Source organism: Cornus florida, unplaced genomic scaffold (assembly GCF_030987335.1).
Source record: "Cornus florida cultivar Cherokee Brave unplaced genomic scaffold, ASM3098733v1 CherokeeBrave_3.0.0_Hap2_Chr11, whole genome shotgun sequence".
Taxonomy (NCBI): domain Eukaryota; kingdom Viridiplantae; phylum Streptophyta; class Magnoliopsida; order Cornales; family Cornaceae; genus Cornus; species Cornus florida.
The window spans coordinates 82,898,980-82,916,474 of NW_026775581.1; the positions used below are offsets into that span (position 1 = coordinate 82,898,980).

General features: G+C 36.7%; 1 protein-coding gene across 1 annotated transcript; it reads right to left on the minus strand.

Annotated features, from left to right (window-relative positions):
• Positions 1-3,003: 3,003 nt before the first annotated feature.
• Positions 3,004-5,372, minus strand: LOC132284318 (GATA transcription factor 12-like). Its single transcript, XM_059786410.1, has 2 exons — positions 4,931-5,372; positions 3,004-3,964 (listed from the first exon to the last, which is right to left on the minus strand). Exons 1-2 carry the CDS (start codon positions 5,237-5,239, stop codon positions 3,251-3,253), a joined length of 1,023 nt encoding a protein of 340 aa, XP_059642393.1. The 5' UTR covers positions 5,240-5,372; the 3' UTR covers positions 3,004-3,250.
• Positions 5,373-17,495: the final 12,123 nt, after the last annotated feature.

Consider the following 17,495-nt stretch of genomic DNA (forward strand, 5'->3'; position numbering starts at 1 on the left):
TGGGGGTTAGCAAATAGGATTATATTATATATGATTATATTAGGTGCATGGATTTGTTTATTATTTCTAGCTATTTCTTAATCTTCATTTTATTGAAAGATACCATTCTGTTTTCATACCTAACAAGCAGAATTTTTATTTTTATTTTTTTTTTAAAAAGGGGGTAAAATCACACAAAATTCTCCCAAGAATCTTCTATATATTACAAATTGAATAGATAAATGGCACCAAAGAATTTATTTGATCTATTTATTTTAATATATGTTTCCATGTACACAAAGCTAATAAATTTTGAAAATGCGGAGGAGATGAGTATGCCATGAATAAAATAATTTCTCCTTGATATTTTTCTGTTTTTGTAAGTAAACTACACATGCCCGCTCATTTGTTTCAATGAAAAATTAACCATCAATTTTTTTTTATTGAAATTAGATTAGTCGCGAGCAACATTGGGTCTAGTGAGGACAATTGACCACACTGAAAATCTCAATTATTCTTAATATTTATATAAAATATTTAATAATTATAAAAGTCCCCTACTGAACCCCTAAAAGATTCGCAAAAAAATTCTTTAACCGGAACTCGATCAAGCCCTTTGTGGTGTTTTTACCTAAATATAGTGCAAAAATTAGGTGGTGAGTGGTGAGGGTCAAGTGTGTTGGTGGTGAGCATGCATGTGTTGCCGTCCTATATATACAATGTACCCTCACTCGTCCATGTGACCACCGCTAAGTTCGCTGCCCAATTCAACTACTTTATATATATATATATATATATATATATTGTGTAAATATAAAATATTTCCACCAATGGTTTTGTTGTTTTCATTATCACTCTCTCTTTATGTTTCTTCGTATTGTTTTGTATTTGAGACACGTACAGAAAAGAGACGAAGTGGTTTTATTAAAAAAACAAAGAAAAAAGAAAGAAAGCATAATTGCAGTAAACAGAGTGGTTTTTGCAGAATTTTAATTTAATTAACATAATAATAAACTATATATATATATGAAACAAGATAAAAAAAAAAAAAAAAAAAAAAAAAAAAAAAAAAAAAAATTATATATTGGTGTAATTAGTAAACTATTAGAGAACAGACCTATGGATCAGCGATGCCTAGGATCGCACATACAATAGCATCTTCATCTATATAAACAACTCCATATATCTCACTATATATATATATATATATATATAAACTGATTAAGATCTACGTACAAGGATTGATGAATATGTATTATTATATATACTTTCATCACAGAGGAAACTAAAAGGTCATGGCGGTCAAGAATATTGAAAAAAATTAAGATAAAAGAAAGAAAATAAATATAGATTGGACTGTGATTGTCATGTGATCGATGTGCATGAAAGTGGACACATGCATATCTAATTATTCCCTTGTGGCTTGATATTTTCTCTCTTTCTTTCTTTGTTTTTATTTTCTCTCTGTCTCGAGGTCCAAGAGTGGGTGGGGGACTTGAATTCTGTGCAAAGAGATTCATTACTTAACAAACACACATATAACGGATTTGATGATCAGTGGCAGAAAACGATGTACTAAAAATTACACACACATATATATATACACAGTATATGTATGGGTAAATGTAACTGCTTCCTAGCTCTAACATTCTCTGTAAATTTTGGTTAAAATTCACCATAGATTCATCAACCGTTCTTCACTGAAATTCATGTTTAGTCACTCATGCACGTTCTAGCATTAATATATATATCTTTAACAATATATATATATATATATATATATATATATATATATATAAAATAAAACAGCACACACACACACACACACACACATATATATATGCTAGCTTAAGAGTGTGGATTGTGGAGACATATTGTTCTTTTATTTCTTTCTCCTACCAAATCTTTCCTTTTGTTACCGATTTTCTTTATCTTTCCTTCTATTTCTATCTACATTTACTTTTTTTTTTAATTATAATAATTTGTAACTTGAAAGTTTATTAAAGGCCATCTATTCATCTCATTCATATATATTTGAAAAAGAAACCTAGATTCTGACTTTTAAAAGTGGAACTCCTTGATCAACAATTCAAATGTTCATCACATTTAAAATTATAGATTGATTCCAAACACGGCCAGCCTCTTTATTTTTTCAATAGTTAATTGAGATAACAATAAAATATGAACTACTAATCTTATTACTCTTTTCTTCTGAGTGCTACAGTGGCTTTAACACGAGTAACATCTTAATTTGATTTAAAGTTCGACAGTCAGATCCGTTATTTGTATTAAAAATGAATACATACTTTATATTATAGTTATACACTTTTTAAGTCTAGTTGCACTCACTTGGTCTTCTCCTAGCAGGGGTATTTGTTTCACACTCCGATAAGAAGTAGAATGTGTATAAATAAATAGATATGCAACATTACTCAATAACTTAAATTTTTGAATAAATTGACAAGAATTCTCACGTTACAACTTTGATGATTGACATTTTCATTTCGAGAATTTACTCTTAAGAGCTCCACATGTAATTAATCTTTATAAATATATAAATATGGTGTCCGTTATTACATATAGCCTAGTAATTAGTAATCAACTTAATATCGTCAAGTCAAACTTGATTTTGGTTGACAATTGAACATTGATGCAACCATTGACTTGAAAGTATTGAGTTGCTTTTTGGACCACTTTGAGTCAATTTCCTCTAAATCTCACATTTGGGATTGTTAAAGAGTTAAACCAACTAAATAAGATACATCAAATCCTTCCTTAAGTCGTACATAATTAATGAAACATCATTAATTTAACATACATGTGACACACGATATTAATTAGGATATGGTGTAATTAATTAATCTAACTTAATTCAAATTTTCTTTTCATGGGTTAGATGTAATAGAATGGAGGCCACATTGGCGTAAATTAGGAAAACATAAACACAAAAGTGAATTTGGTTGCCAAGTAGTCATGGAAAATCAAAAAGGAGAAAATGACCGAAATTCGAAAATTAGGTTCAAGAATCCGCCAAAATCCGACACTCAAAGGACATTAATTAAAAGAGTTTACACCCTCTAATCGTCAATCCTCCATTTTTTTTTTTCTCTTTTTCTAACAACAACAATAATTTTAAAAATCAACAATAACTACAAAATTCGGAAGTTAGGCAACATTTTAGCCCTAGGAAATTAGAAAAATTACGAAATTCTCTAACAATTTTGCCGCTAAACCTTGAACCTCCACCGGAGTAACCCTACTCCGGCAAGTACTAGATCAGCTGCCGAAAATCGGGCCCAATATGCTGGTGGATCAAGTAATCATCGCCGTTGGATACATCAAACATCATGTTATGATGAAGAAATTGTTGCTGTTGTTGTTGGGCCCTTTGCATCTCCTTTTGCCTCCGAAGTTCAAGCACTTTACGGTGCGAGTTTGAGTGCTTTGTGAGGACAAAAGTTGGGCTCGAAGCGGGCCGGTACTCGGGCACGAGCCGCCCCGACTTATACCGGACCCCGCAAGCATTACATAGCGTTTTTGGACCCATGGGTCCAGTGCGCCACTGCGGCGTCTTGTCGGTGGCGCAATGCAGGCACTTCCGGCCATCGCCGCCGCTGGTGGAGCCCGGAATGTCACCCATTTCTTTCTTTTTGGGGGTTGCTTTCACTGTCTTCTTGCCGGGTTCAGACCCAATGTCGGACTCTGACGTGGACGGTGTTGTCGTCGGAGATAGGACGAGGAGGCGGGACGTCCAGTTGCATGGGGCGGCGCGTGAGCGCTTGCTACGTGCTTTCCCGGGCACCGCCACCTCCGGGTGGAAAATTGGGTTGTTTTGGGTGGTATCCTGTGGGAATTCTCGAGCCTCCGAAGCTTTTTCCGTCCGAGCCTTCATTCCAGATATTAACTGAAGCTTCTGCAAGTCTTCACTCGAGAATGATTCTTCAACAAAATTTGATAGCCACTCGAGCTCAGCTAGGTCATCATACTGAGAGAAAATAAAAAATAAAATATATATAATTAATTACGTGTATATATATATATATATATATATATGTAGAAACATACTAATGTAATACTTGATTTTTAAATTATTGTTTGGACGTTGCTGAAAAAAGTGAAAAGATAAAGGGAACATTTTTTTCTTTACGGTTGTCATTTTTTCTGTAGAATTTTATTTTCTTCGAATCTTAAAAAAAAAATTTAGAAGACTCTGCTTTTTTCCTTTAATGGGTAAATTCTAATGTTCTTTAATTTGAAAACCAATACAAAATGTTCGGTATAGCTCGAAACATATTTTCTTAACTTTTGGTCAATTTTCGAAGCTACCAAACAGTAAAAGTATCACTTTCTGTTTCTTCTCATTGAATTTAAATTGAAAACGGATAGGAAAAAGCTTAAATTCTCGGTCATTTTTAATTTTCTCAGTTACCAAACAGTAAAAATACCAGTTTCTCTTTCTAAAAGAAACCAATTGCTATCAAAACATAATTCCTTCAGCATAAATTGTTAAAAGAGAGAGAACAAATCTAACTATATTTTCTTAATGGGTTAAAATTTTCATTTTATCCAATTTGAGAACCAATAAAACATGTCCCTACAGCTCAAACTTATTTTTCTTATAATCTTCCTTAATTTCTCAGCTACCAAACAGTAAAAGACTCAGCATTTCTTTCTAAAAGAAAGCTAATTAAAGCCATTACAAAATAATACCTCCAACATAATTTAATGTGAATTTTTTTAAAATTAAAAAATAATTCAAATGTTTCAATGTAACCGCTTACTGAATTATGTTATATATATATATAAAATGTTATGCCTTTGTGATGGGCTAAAATTATTAAATATGATCGACCCTAAATATTTAGAAAAAAAATTTGTTGAATCAAGATATATGTGTGTGTGTGTGTGTGTGTGTATATATATATATATATTAATGGATGTTTGGAATTACCGGCACGCAAATGTCACTAGAGAATTGAGCATCAGCGAGACTCCGGCAACCCATTTCACCGGAAAAGTGAGGGTCGTTCCCGGAAAATGAGGAGTTGCAGCTGTCCACGACTGTGACGGTGGAGGACTCCGCGGAGGTCCCGGTAACATTGTCGAAGGCAGCCTCCGTGGCGACGACGGCATCATCATTCGGGAAGTCGAGGAGGTCTTCCACGACAAAATGGTCGCCGGGCTTGGTGTCAGAATGGCGCTTTTCGGGCGTGAATTGGGTGTTGTAGTAACCTCCTTGGAAGAATTCTGGAGTTTCCATTGATTTTTTCAGAATAAAGGCTTGAGAAGGAGAGTGTTTAGAGAGAGAGAGACAGTGAGTGTTTGTAGATGTAGAGAGAGAAAAGTAGAGAGAGAGTATAGGGAGTGTTATTTTGGAGGAGATAGAAAGAGAGGTGAGGGTTTATTGCGTTTGAAGGGGACAGGCGGGCAGCTAAAATGGAGGATTTTGACGAGAAAATTTTTGGCTTTAAAAAAAGTGAAAATTTAAATATTTTTATATAATATTATATAAATAAAGTTTATTTATTCTCTAACCTTGTAATAACAATAAAGGAAAAGAAATTATGAGGTGAAGTTACTTTGTTGTCCTTTTGTTGTTGTGGAAGATAGTGTTTGCTTTACCGTTATTGTCCTTAAAATGAGACAAAGAAGGAAACTCCACATCAGATGAGCTTCCTAGTGGTGGACCACCTTGAAAACAATGTAATCTATTTTATTATTATTATTATTAACCCTTTTGAGATAAGAGTAAGAATAATAATTGAGTATGCTAACCATTTAACATTGTTTACACAATAAATATAATTATATTAGATTATGGATGCAGAGGTTTTTTTTTTTTTTTTCCTTCCCCTCTTTCTCTTTTTTAGAAAAAATATAGGGGACTTTGGTCTAAGAGATTGAAGATAGAAGGACAAAATTGGAATAAAAGTTGACCTAAAATTAAGCAAGAGTTTAGTTAATAATTGGTATCTAGATTATCGAAATTAGAAAGATTTAGAAAGTAATTAGTGTTCAATTCAGTTCTAACCCCCTTGTGAACCGATCAAATCAGTTGTGTAAGCAAGTACACAGCCATTACATGGTATGTTGGTCCAAGAACAGAAAACCCTCACATGATGCAACCATGTCCCACTTGGGCCCACAAACCAAAAGAAATAAACACATCCAACGTGCAAAACTAACATCACGTCTCAGCAAGTTGATCGTCATGATCATGATCACTCAATTGTACAATAATAATCACTGTAACCTGCCACAGGGAATCATTTCATAGGTTGCTTATAAAACCTGTCACTGACATGGGCATTTCTGTAAATTCGTTTTGGGCAATTCGGGGGTAAAAGGGTAAACGTGCTATGAATTGTCAACGGGGTGACTGGGACAATGGGTAATTAAAAGATTAATTAAGTCATGAAATTCAACTCCTTGCGAACCGATCTAGCAGGTTTGTCGCTGCCTCTCGTGCATTAGCGTCCAAGTTTACAGCGCGATTCCTCTGCTTTAATTTCCCTAGGGACTCGCGCTTTAAATTTTAATTTCTGTAACATAAAATAATAATCTCTGATTTTTACCCCTTATTTTATTTGTTATTTTATTTTTGACCCTGCTATTTGTTTAATTATTTTATTCAACCCCTCACTTGTAAGCACGACGGTTACAGCTCAACTTGATCGAAATCAGCGGCCAGGATTAACTAGCTTGTTTTCACCTTTTTTTTACTCTCATCTTGCCACATTGGATTACGATGGAGTACACGGTGAAATGTCGGGCTTTTCAACTCGTGGCGCTCATCTAGAAGAGAGTAGGCCCGAGTTCCCCGAACCAATCCCTAGGTAAGAGAATGGATAAGCTGTTACTGCTATTAGTATTTATTACTATATATAGATACAAATTTATATATATATATATATATATACATATATGTATATAAGATTAGACAACAATCATGCCTGCGCTCTAGTGTAGTTAGATGAGAGGGTGGACTTTTAATTTCTAGACATATGAAATAATGAATAGTTTATAGTGCATCGAGTGTGAATTCAAATCCGACTAAATGGTTGGGATCAGCTAATTAGAAAGCTTTTTTTATTTTTTTTAGGGCAATATTTAATGTTGCAATAGTTGTCAAATTCTTAACGGATTGAATTATGAATTGTTTTCATCATATAATTTAAAATTTTAATTTAATTTTATAATTATATCTATAAATCTCAAAATTATTTTAATTGAATGACAAATAAAAAAATCTCATGAGCCTCGTAAAAGAGGGTAACTTCTTGATTACATTTATTCCTACAATATTTATGAGTTATATACTTTTAAACTATCAAAATACATAAATGTCAAAACAAGCATTTATTAATGTTTTTAAACTTTATATTGCAGTATTGTGTGAGTATCAAACTGAAATTTGAAACGAAGGATAATAAATTTAGGTGTTATACCACTTGTGTTTACATTTTTGTCAACACAAAGTGCCATAAATTAGTTTTCTACACATTTTAATTACAGTTTTTTTTTTTTTTTTTTTTTTTTTTTTTTTTTTCAATATGAACTAGTATTTTTACCAATCTAGTATGATTTTTGGTTTATGAAATTATGTTACAAATTAAAGTATCGAATAGAGATCTTGAAATTAAAATTCAGATTTTTAACGAAATTTGTTTTCTTTCTTATAATGGGATACGACTATTAAGTAATATGAACAATATGGTATATTATCTTTTGTAATCACGTGATATAGCACATAACTGTTATGAGGCAATCTCATGATACAGTTGCTCTGTATGTATGTGTGTGCATGTGTATATGTATATAGTTTTTTTTTACCATTTTACTTTAATGCTTGAATTAAAAGGAAAGACTGAAAAAGAGATGGTACCTGGGTGATTGCTTGGCGTGGAGGTTTACATTAATCAGATATTTTTATTTTTTATTTTTTTTAGTTTTTTTTTATAATTATATTAAATTTTTTTAAAGTGTGTGGTGTCGAAGTTGCACGTGACAGGGGTTGAGGGGTGTGTCAGCGAACCATGTGAGTGCCTTTGCTCGTGTTAAAGCCAAAGCTGACGGTGGTCAATGCCACGTGGCGAGAATGTATAGGGGGTTGCCTTTTCCGTGATGGTTTTGGTTCGCTCCGTTGAGTGATCTTAATAAGTTTTTTTTTTATAGCTTGAGAGAGAACGTGAGAGCACGTGCCGTTCGCTCACGTGAGATGTGGGCAAAGTACGTGCATTGCCATGGAGACAAGTCACGTGGCTTGGACGTTCTGCTTTTGCTTTCGGAGAAGTTTCTTACGTTGTTATTGTGTCGCAGTGTCGGACCAATAATATGGATCAACTGTTTCTGTTCTTATTTGGGCCTGGCCTTATCCTGTGCCCTGCTCTATGTTTTTGGCTCTCTGGCCCATTTCATACATATTACTAATACTATTATTACAAATTACTAATAAAAAAAGTTTCTTACTATTATTAGACTATTATTAAGGGAAAATTACATATAAATGGAGTTAAAGTTTCATATTTACTTAGAAGCTGAGTCAAAATTCCATAATTTTCTAAAATGGATTGCTGAGGTGGCACATGGTTTTTTACTGTTTAGAAATTGTGATGCCTAAAATACCCTTCCGCGAAGGTACTACTTTTTCTTCGAAGGTACTACTTTTTGGCGTCCAGGTACCATGTTTTTTAAACACTCGCGAAGGTACTACTTTTTCTCCGAAGGTACTACTTTTTTGAACTGAAGGTGCTACTTTTTTGAACTGAGGTACTACTTTTTTATTAGGGAAGGGCATTTTAGGTACCACAATTTTTTAAACGGTAAAAAATCATGTGCCACCTCAGCAATCCATTTTAGAGAAATATGGAACTTTGACTCAGTCTCTAAGTAAATATGAAACTTTGACTCCATTTATATGTAATTTTCCCTATTATTAAACCTTTTTATTTTATTTTTTATGGGAAGGTACTATTTTTAAAGCTTTGTGTGGGTCTGTTCAGATGAAAAGAGAGCTCTATGAGAGATTCTTGCTTTCTTCTTTAATAAGAGTTCTATTTTTTAGTCCTTATGAATCATAAACAAATTGTCTCTCTCCATCTTTTAATATCTAAGTAGAAAAATAACAATTTGATATTGGTAGTTGTTTGAAAAGATAATAAAGAAAAAATAAAGGAAATTTTTGTTATGTTTTCTAGCCATAAAGTAAAAATAGGAATTCACTTGTAATTTAGAGATATTTTCTTTATCTTCCAAAGTAAAGATCGAGAGCTGAAGTTCATGTAGGAACAAGTCCGAAGTCCGTGTAAGAACTCTTACACGTGAGAGGGTATTGTTGTGGTAAAAAAATTAAAAATAATAATAATAATTACTAACTCTCCTATCTTTTTCTTGTGTTTATTATTATTATTATTATTATTATTATTGTTATTATTTTGAAGGATAACAAAAAAAAATACTATTTTACGGATCACTTCTTTTCCCTCCTTACCCCTGTCCCTCCTATTATTTTCTCATTTTAAAATCAAACACAATGTTCCTTCTTTTTCATTTTTCTTCAAAAAATTTCAATTTAAGCGCACTCAAAGTTGAACCTTATTGGCAATTTCTAATATAAATAACTTAAAAAGGAATTCTTATATATTTAATCTTAACGTGAATTTAAAGTTTTTATAACAAGTGATTGTCTACCTAATCATTTGATTGGAAGAATATGTTAAACAGAATTTGAAAAGATTAATTAATATATATTTTATTTTTCAATCCAAAATTATGTAATAACATAATAAAATTTGAATTATGCACCCAAATACCAATCATTGAATTTCATTAATCTTTGTAATGGACCAACTTAGTGATTTTCACATTGAAAGCGTTGCAAGTTCAATAAGGCCTAGCCCAAATTGGGAATTCAAACCCATCAATGAACTCAGACTTGGGCTTTAAACTAGTCAATCCATGACTCAACAGTAAAAGTTCCGGGCCCATTTGGTATCATTCTTGTTTTCTATTTTCATTTTCTAAATGGTGGAAATAAAAAATTACTCTCTATATCTATGTATATCTATACTACAACCAACCAATCCTCCTTGGAACTTTTGGGGCATACTTGGTTTGTAATTATGGAAAAAGTTTTCTGAACTGAAAACTATACAAAAAAATACTGCTTGGTTCTATTTTCTGAAAACTCAATTATAAAAGTTTTTAGTTTTTTGAATTTTTAAAAACTATTTTCAGAATTACAAATCAAGCAACCCTTTATTTCCACTTATTACGCAACTCTTCTTTGAAACTCGGGAAGGTTAGGTTGTAAACTTGTAGTTGTACAAATGTTTCATTCCCACATTGAAAAAAAGACGGAGTGATTTAGGTGAGAGAGGGTTATAAAATGCATTGAAAGCCATTGTGAGAACTTACTTACCTGGACTGGTCCATGGGCGATCAAGAAGGCCCATGCCCTAGGTTGCTGACCTCCATTGCACTTTGGAGGGGTGCCCGTTTAAGGCCTACCCAAGCGGCAAAGTTTACGTCATAAACCCCAGTTTATTCATTATTGAGCCTTGGTTTCTTACCAAACTGAGCCCAAGTTTATTCATTGGCTTAAGGGATTATCCAGTCCAATCCCAAAATTTCATCTGTTCCTCTCTTCTTTCATGTCAAAATTAGAAAAGCCATCTTTAAAAACTTACTACCCTTTTCATCACCGATTTATTTTATATTATTATAATATTATTCAAAGATACTAACTTCAGAATTCATACAAATAGTAAAAAAGTGGAAAAAAATTGGGTAAATTGAAAAGTTTAGAGAGAGAAAGTAGAGGGAGAATAAAGTAAAGTAAAATCTCGAGGTTTTGGGTTTATGGGTAGGAGGGTTAAGGGTATTTTAGTCATATAACAAATATTCTACGGGAATATGGCAGATCACATCGAGGGGAGGTTTCTGTAATTTTTAAAACATGGAAGGTACTACATGTAATTAGACCTAACCTCACGAAAGGTAAATAATATTTTCCCAATATATTACAAAACTAGACAGTATTTGTATGATGATGTAACATATTATAGAATATTCAACTTTGTTCCTTGGTTATGGAAGGGTGCCTCTTCCCGGGAATTCGAAAATAATAATAATAATAATCATACAGTATTAAGACTGGTATACAACTTCATTATTATGAAGAGCATCAAGGGGACCACAAAAATAAGGTTTGAATTTGAAAAAGTTAAATATTTTGGGAGAAATAAATTTTTTTTTTTTTAAAGCAACTTAAGAATTTGAGATTAAAATAAATTAAATGAATATTAAATATTTGGAATTAGTATTTATGATTGAGGAAAAATTTAGTATACGTGCCATTTTAATTTTTTTAATGAATAAAGTTGGATAATCAAGTGATATACCTTACCCTTGGTCACCTAATAATACCATTTGGCATAAAATCTGTACAAAAGACAATGGGCATATCCATGTAGGCCTATGAAGATGCAATAATTTTCTCTCTCTAAATTGACAGAGTTTCATTTATTTTTTGTCTATTTATAGATTGTTTACAGTGTTCTAGAAGATTCCTAACTAACTTCCTCCATTGGGCTCGTCCTCGAGGCTTTTATAACCATGGGCCTGATCGCCTTTAAGGGCCTCCAGCTTCACTCTTCAGCATTGGGCTTGCCTGATGATAGCTCGATTCGGGCTTAGGTCATTTACTAGGCCCATTCTTCATCATGTGGGTTGGATCCGGCCCATGCCGCCTTTGGTATCCTTAACTGCCCCATAATCACTCCCTTATTAATTAGGGTGTGATTATCAATTGAGTTAATGATGACTTAACGGCTAATGATGACTTGACGACTCGAGACGATCACGTGGGGCATTGCGCGGTCGGCCTCGAAATAAATGTCTTTGAAATTTGAATCTCTTTAACTTCCTGACGTCTCAGTGAACGGGACCACTTCCCCTTTATATATTGCTCTTCCACATCCACAGTTTCCCTTGTCGTACCTCTCATATCTTGCTGTCAATAAATCCAGTCCATTCTCTCAGGGCAACTCGGATCTTCTCTTGTCAAACCAAATCTTCTCCGGCGAATCCAGTGAAAAGTTCTTCACTCTCAATTCCTTTGCAACATCCTTTGCTGCTCTCAGTCCTTTCAAGGTTAGTTCCGCTTTTTCTTCTTCTTAAAATATTTGTATATTTACCCCAAGGATCATAGTCGTTGACATCATGCTTATAGATTTGGATGTTCTGTGCATGAAACTCCATCCCCCTTCTGATATTCACCTTAGGGAATGCACCAAAGACATAAATATCAGAACTTGTGCCGGCCTTCTTCCCGGCGAAACCTTGTTTTCCCTCCATCACCTCAACATTATTAGTTTACCTCTGCACCCTTTCTTCTGTTATGTGTTCAATAGGTTAAACCTTTCTTCTCTCCAAGTTAACCCCAATTTTTTTAGGGTTCTGTCCGTTCTGCTGCTTCTGAATCGTAACAGAGGCCTAGATCTTGACTTAGTTGATCTTCTCCTCTGTTATAAGGTCAACAAGATCAGGTTGGAGGACGTATATTACCATTTTTACCCTATTGAGAAAAGATCCATCTGTACGAACAAACTTAAGTCCGAGAAGGGGTGGAAGAAGGGCATTGTTGGCGTTTGGGGGGCTTGGTTTGCTCCGACTGCCAAGGACTACCCTATCCTAACTACCTTCGGCGAATGCTCCGTCTCTTCTTATAAGAAATTCAAAACCCATAAGACAGACTGTCTTTGTGAAACTTGCATTCCCCGCTTCTGTTCGTTTATTTGGATATCCTGCAGGATAACGAACGTAGTTACAACGTTTGCAGGGATAGGTTCAATTATCTTAAGGACTACGTTCTGAACGACATCCCTTCCTGTTCGGAACTCCTCACGTCCGAGAATTTAAGTGATATCTCACTCCTCGGCACCACCATGAGTCAGCTTCAGATTCCATCCTTCAGCAGGAGGAAGAATCCTCCCAGGGTCGTCGCTGCTTCTGCAGTTTCTTCTTCCCCAACCTCGGCATCTTCATCTGCCACCACTTCCAGCACTACTCCGAACGTGGTGACTATCCGTCTGATCATCAGCGCTCCATCTGCCAACCCGAACACTGTCCCTTAACTTCGGAGTTCCTCTGCCCCCACTACATCCATTCAGGATAAATAGTGAGGAAAAAGGCCTCAGCTTGAGAGCGAAGGTAGCCTCGTTGAAGTTCCTCTAGCAAGGAGGATTCGAACTTCCGGGCCGGGCTTGCCTATCCCTCCTCAGGTCAGACCTATTGCTCCTTCAAGGTCCAGCAAAGCCACCGGTTCCCCCTCTGGAAAGGCTCCGTGGACCCCTAGATTCGTCCGAGCTAATGGCTCGATAGTGAGGCCGAGCGAAACCATGTTCAGAGAAGGCCCAACAGCCATGGCCTATTACAAGAACATGTGGTCTCCCAAAAACATTGAGGTTACCAAATCTCTGTCCCAAAAGGAGGTCTTCAATCGTTTCCCTCTGGCGGCTATGAAGGTAATTCCCTACCCTCCTCCTTATTGCATTTAAAAATGTCCTCATATTACATTTCCTCTGGACATACGTTTGGCTTAATTAGTACTCATGCATTGTTTTGCAGACTCTGTTTGGCATGATGGCCATGCAGAAGCATGTTAAGGCTACCAATGCTAAGGCGCGTAAGTTCGCCAACAACCTTGACGCAGCCACCAAAGAGACTAATATTATTGGCGCCAAAAATGCTGAATTAATGGTGCAGCTGAACAAGGTTGAGAAAGAAAGGGATAGTCTGAAAAAGCAAGTAGACTCCCTTCAAAATGAGAAGGACGCCTTTCAGATTGAAAAGAGCGTCTGGTAGACCGAGCGTGAAGCGCTTAAGGCCGAAAGAGACAATCTTCAGCGCCTACTTCATGACGAACAAACAGAGCGCATGGCCTTTGAGAAGAGGGATCTGGATGAACGTAATGCCTTGCTTAGCGTCATCGGCAAGGTCAATGGAGGGATGATGGCTCTGCACAGTCGTTTCTCCCACATTGGGGCCCTCTGGTATGTTGAGGGATACCGATAGGGTTTCAACAATCGTCTTCCTGCTGAGGGTTAGACCATTTCTGGCACAGGCCCAGACGATGTTGACAAGGAGCTGAAAATTGACCCCTCAGGAGTCTATGCTGATCTAGACCCTACTTCTGCCGAACACATCTTTGAAAAATGTGAGGGGATCGCCTCATTCAGAGTAATCCCTATTCCTCCTCTTGCTCAGCCTTTAGACATTCCTCCTCTCTCCACTGTGGTTCCCCTTGTATCTGCTACTGAGGGCGGAACTCAGCAGAATGAAATGGTGATCTAGCTTGACTCCCCCCCTCACAGAGATGCTGTGACCAATGATGGGGAAGAGAATGCTAACAATAGTGACGAGGCTACCGAGGGTGAGTAGGTGAACAGGGAGACAAACAGAACTTGATTGTACCCATCTCCTTATGATATTCTTTGTAATCTTCGGTTTATCATGAATGAAAAGGATAATTTTTTACTACATCCGATCTCAATCTTTGCATCATTTGGTAGTAATTGTTGTTTGTTTTTTTTTTTTTTTATAAAAAAAAACAAGTCAATGGCCTTCAGCTAATAGTACCAGCCACTGCGTACCCTACTAAGGTGTCTGGCACTCGGTTAGAATGTCATTTGCCACTTGGCTTTTCATTATTTTTAGAAAGTGTTTGGAGTTCGGCTCGTAGTGTTAGTTGCCACTTACTTTGCTTAAGTGCTTGGCACTCGGCTAGAATGCCACTTGCCACTGGGCTTTTCATTATTTTTAGCAAGTGTTTGGCGTTCGGCTCGTAGCGCCAGTTGCCACTTACTTTGCTTAAATGTCTTACGTTGCTTAAGTGCCTAGCGCTCGGCTAAAATGTCACTTGCCACTTGGCTTTTCATTATTTTTAGCAAGTGTTTGGCGTTTAGCTCGTAGTGCCAGTTGCCACTTACTTTGCTTAAGTGTCTAGCGTTCGGCTAGAATGCCACTTGCCACTTGGCTTTTTATTTTTTAGCAAGTGTTTGGCGTTCGGCTAGAATGCCACTTGCTTTGCTTATACTCAGTCACCTTATTAGAAGAAAACGATACTCTTTATAAATCTTTCGAAGTTTTGCCTTCTTGCAAGTATACAATTGAAGATAAACACTGGTTAAACTAAAACTCAATTTTCATTGATAATACCTGTTTAAAGAGGTGGCGTTCCAAGGCTTGTTTACCAGCCTCCCAGCCATGGTTTCCAAGACGTATGCCCCATTTCCTATAACCTCTGCAACTCTATACGGTCATTCTTAATGTGACACCATTTTCTTGATAATACCAACTTTTTTTTTCAGAACCAAATCACTAGGTGCAAAGTCCTTATACCTCACCTTTTTGTTGTGACTGTTCATGAGCGTCTGCTGATATGACGCAAGCCTTATGGCTGCAGCATTCCTCTTCTCTTCAAGCAAGTTGAGGTTGAATTTCAACATATGATCATTCTGCTCCTGATTCCACGCTAAGCTCTGAACGGTGGGAACTTAGTGCTCTATCGGTATTACTGCCTCAGTACCATATGTCATGGTGAATGGGCTCTCTCCGGTCGGTCAACTTGGAGTCGTTCTATACGCCCACAGGACGTTCGGGAGTTCATCCAACCACTTCCTTTTTTCTTCTTCAAGCTTCTTCTTTATGCAAGCAAAGATCGTTCTGTTTGTGATCTCAGCCTGACCATTCACCTGTGGATGGCTGACCGCTGCTAATTTTTAATTGATTCCATATTCTTCCAGCAACTCCCTCACCTGCTTGCTATCAAGGTTAGTCCCATTGTCCATGACGATCGACCTCGGCACACCAAATCGACAGATGATATTACTCCAAATGAAGTGTCTCACATGGGTCTGAGTCACACTGGGATACGATTCTACTTCAACCCATTTGGTAAAGTAGTCTGTTGCAAGCAGAATGTACTTATTTTGTGATCTGGCGGTCAGTAATGGGCCAACCACATCCATCTCCCATTGCGCGAAAGGCCATGGTTTGGCCATTACGTGCAAATCTTCTGGTGGTTGGTGGATCAGTGGTCCGAACCTTTGACACTTATCTCACATTTTCAAAAATTTGTCTACGTCTCGTGACCAAAAATACCCCTGTGTCATCGTTTTGTGTGCTAAAGACCTTCGCCCTGAATGATTACCACAAACCCCTTTATGGATAGTCCGTAGTATCTGCTGAGCCTCTACAGGTTACACACTTTAAGTAAGGTCCTTAATAAGACCTCATGTACAATTGGCTGTGTACTATGGCATATTTTGCAACATTCGATCTGATCATTCTTGTTTCATCCCTCTGTTCGGGCAAAACACCATCTCGTATATACACAATAATTGGATCTATCCAGCTCGGCTCATATGGTATGACATTCACCTGCCAGGGATCCGAGCTTGACGTTCCTCAAGGATAGATGGCTGGCACAGCACACCAATTGGAATCACCCTTGCCAATGTTCCACCTAAGCTTGACGTACTACAGGCCAATTGATCGGCATCTTCATTATGCTCCCTTGGCAATTGAATGAACTTGATCTAATCAAAACTTCTGGCCTCATGCATAATGGCGGAACGGTATGCCTCCATTGTCTCATCTTTTGTTCCATATTCCCCAGTCACTTGCCGAATGATTAACTACGAATCACTGAAGGCGACTAAGCTTTTGACTTTTAGCTCCTTGGCCAACCTTAACCCAACCAACAACGCTTCATACTCTGCTTCATTGTTGGTTGCTCTAAACTCAAGCCTGATCGCTTGGCTCAGCGCAGTGCCTTTTGGTGTTTGTAACTTGACCCCAATTCCTGCCCCCATCTGATTTGAGGAGCCGTCAACGAAGAGCTTCCATAAAAATTCTTCAAGACATTATCTGGCTCATCCACATCACACTCCAGTAAGAAATCAGCCATAACTTGCCCTTTAATGGCCGTTCGGGGTCCATACGTTATGTCAAAAGAACTGAGCTCTATTGCCCACTTTGTCATTCGTCCGGACAAATCAGGCTTATGCAGGATCACCCTTATAGGAAATGTGGTCAGAACGACTATAGGATGGGACTCGAAGTAATGCCTGAGCTTCTTCTTTGCGTTTACCAAGGATAAAACTCGTTCAGCTTTTAAATACCTTCTCTCTGGCTCGGTCAACGTTTTACTTACATAGAAAATCGGGAACTACTTACCCTCTGCACATCGTATCAGCACACCACTAGTTGTAATGTTAAAAACTCCAAGGTACAAGAAAAGCTTTTTGCCTGGCTCTGGGGCATTCAAGACTGATGGGTTCCACATATATTCTTTCAACTTGATCAGCGCTTACCTCTGTTCATCCCCCCAGGACTATTTTCCGTGACCCTTGATTATATTTGCATTGGTCGGATAACTTAGAGATGAATTAACTCAGTGCTGCTATGCGTCCGGTGAGAGCTTGGACTTCTTTGACAGTGTTTGGTTCAGC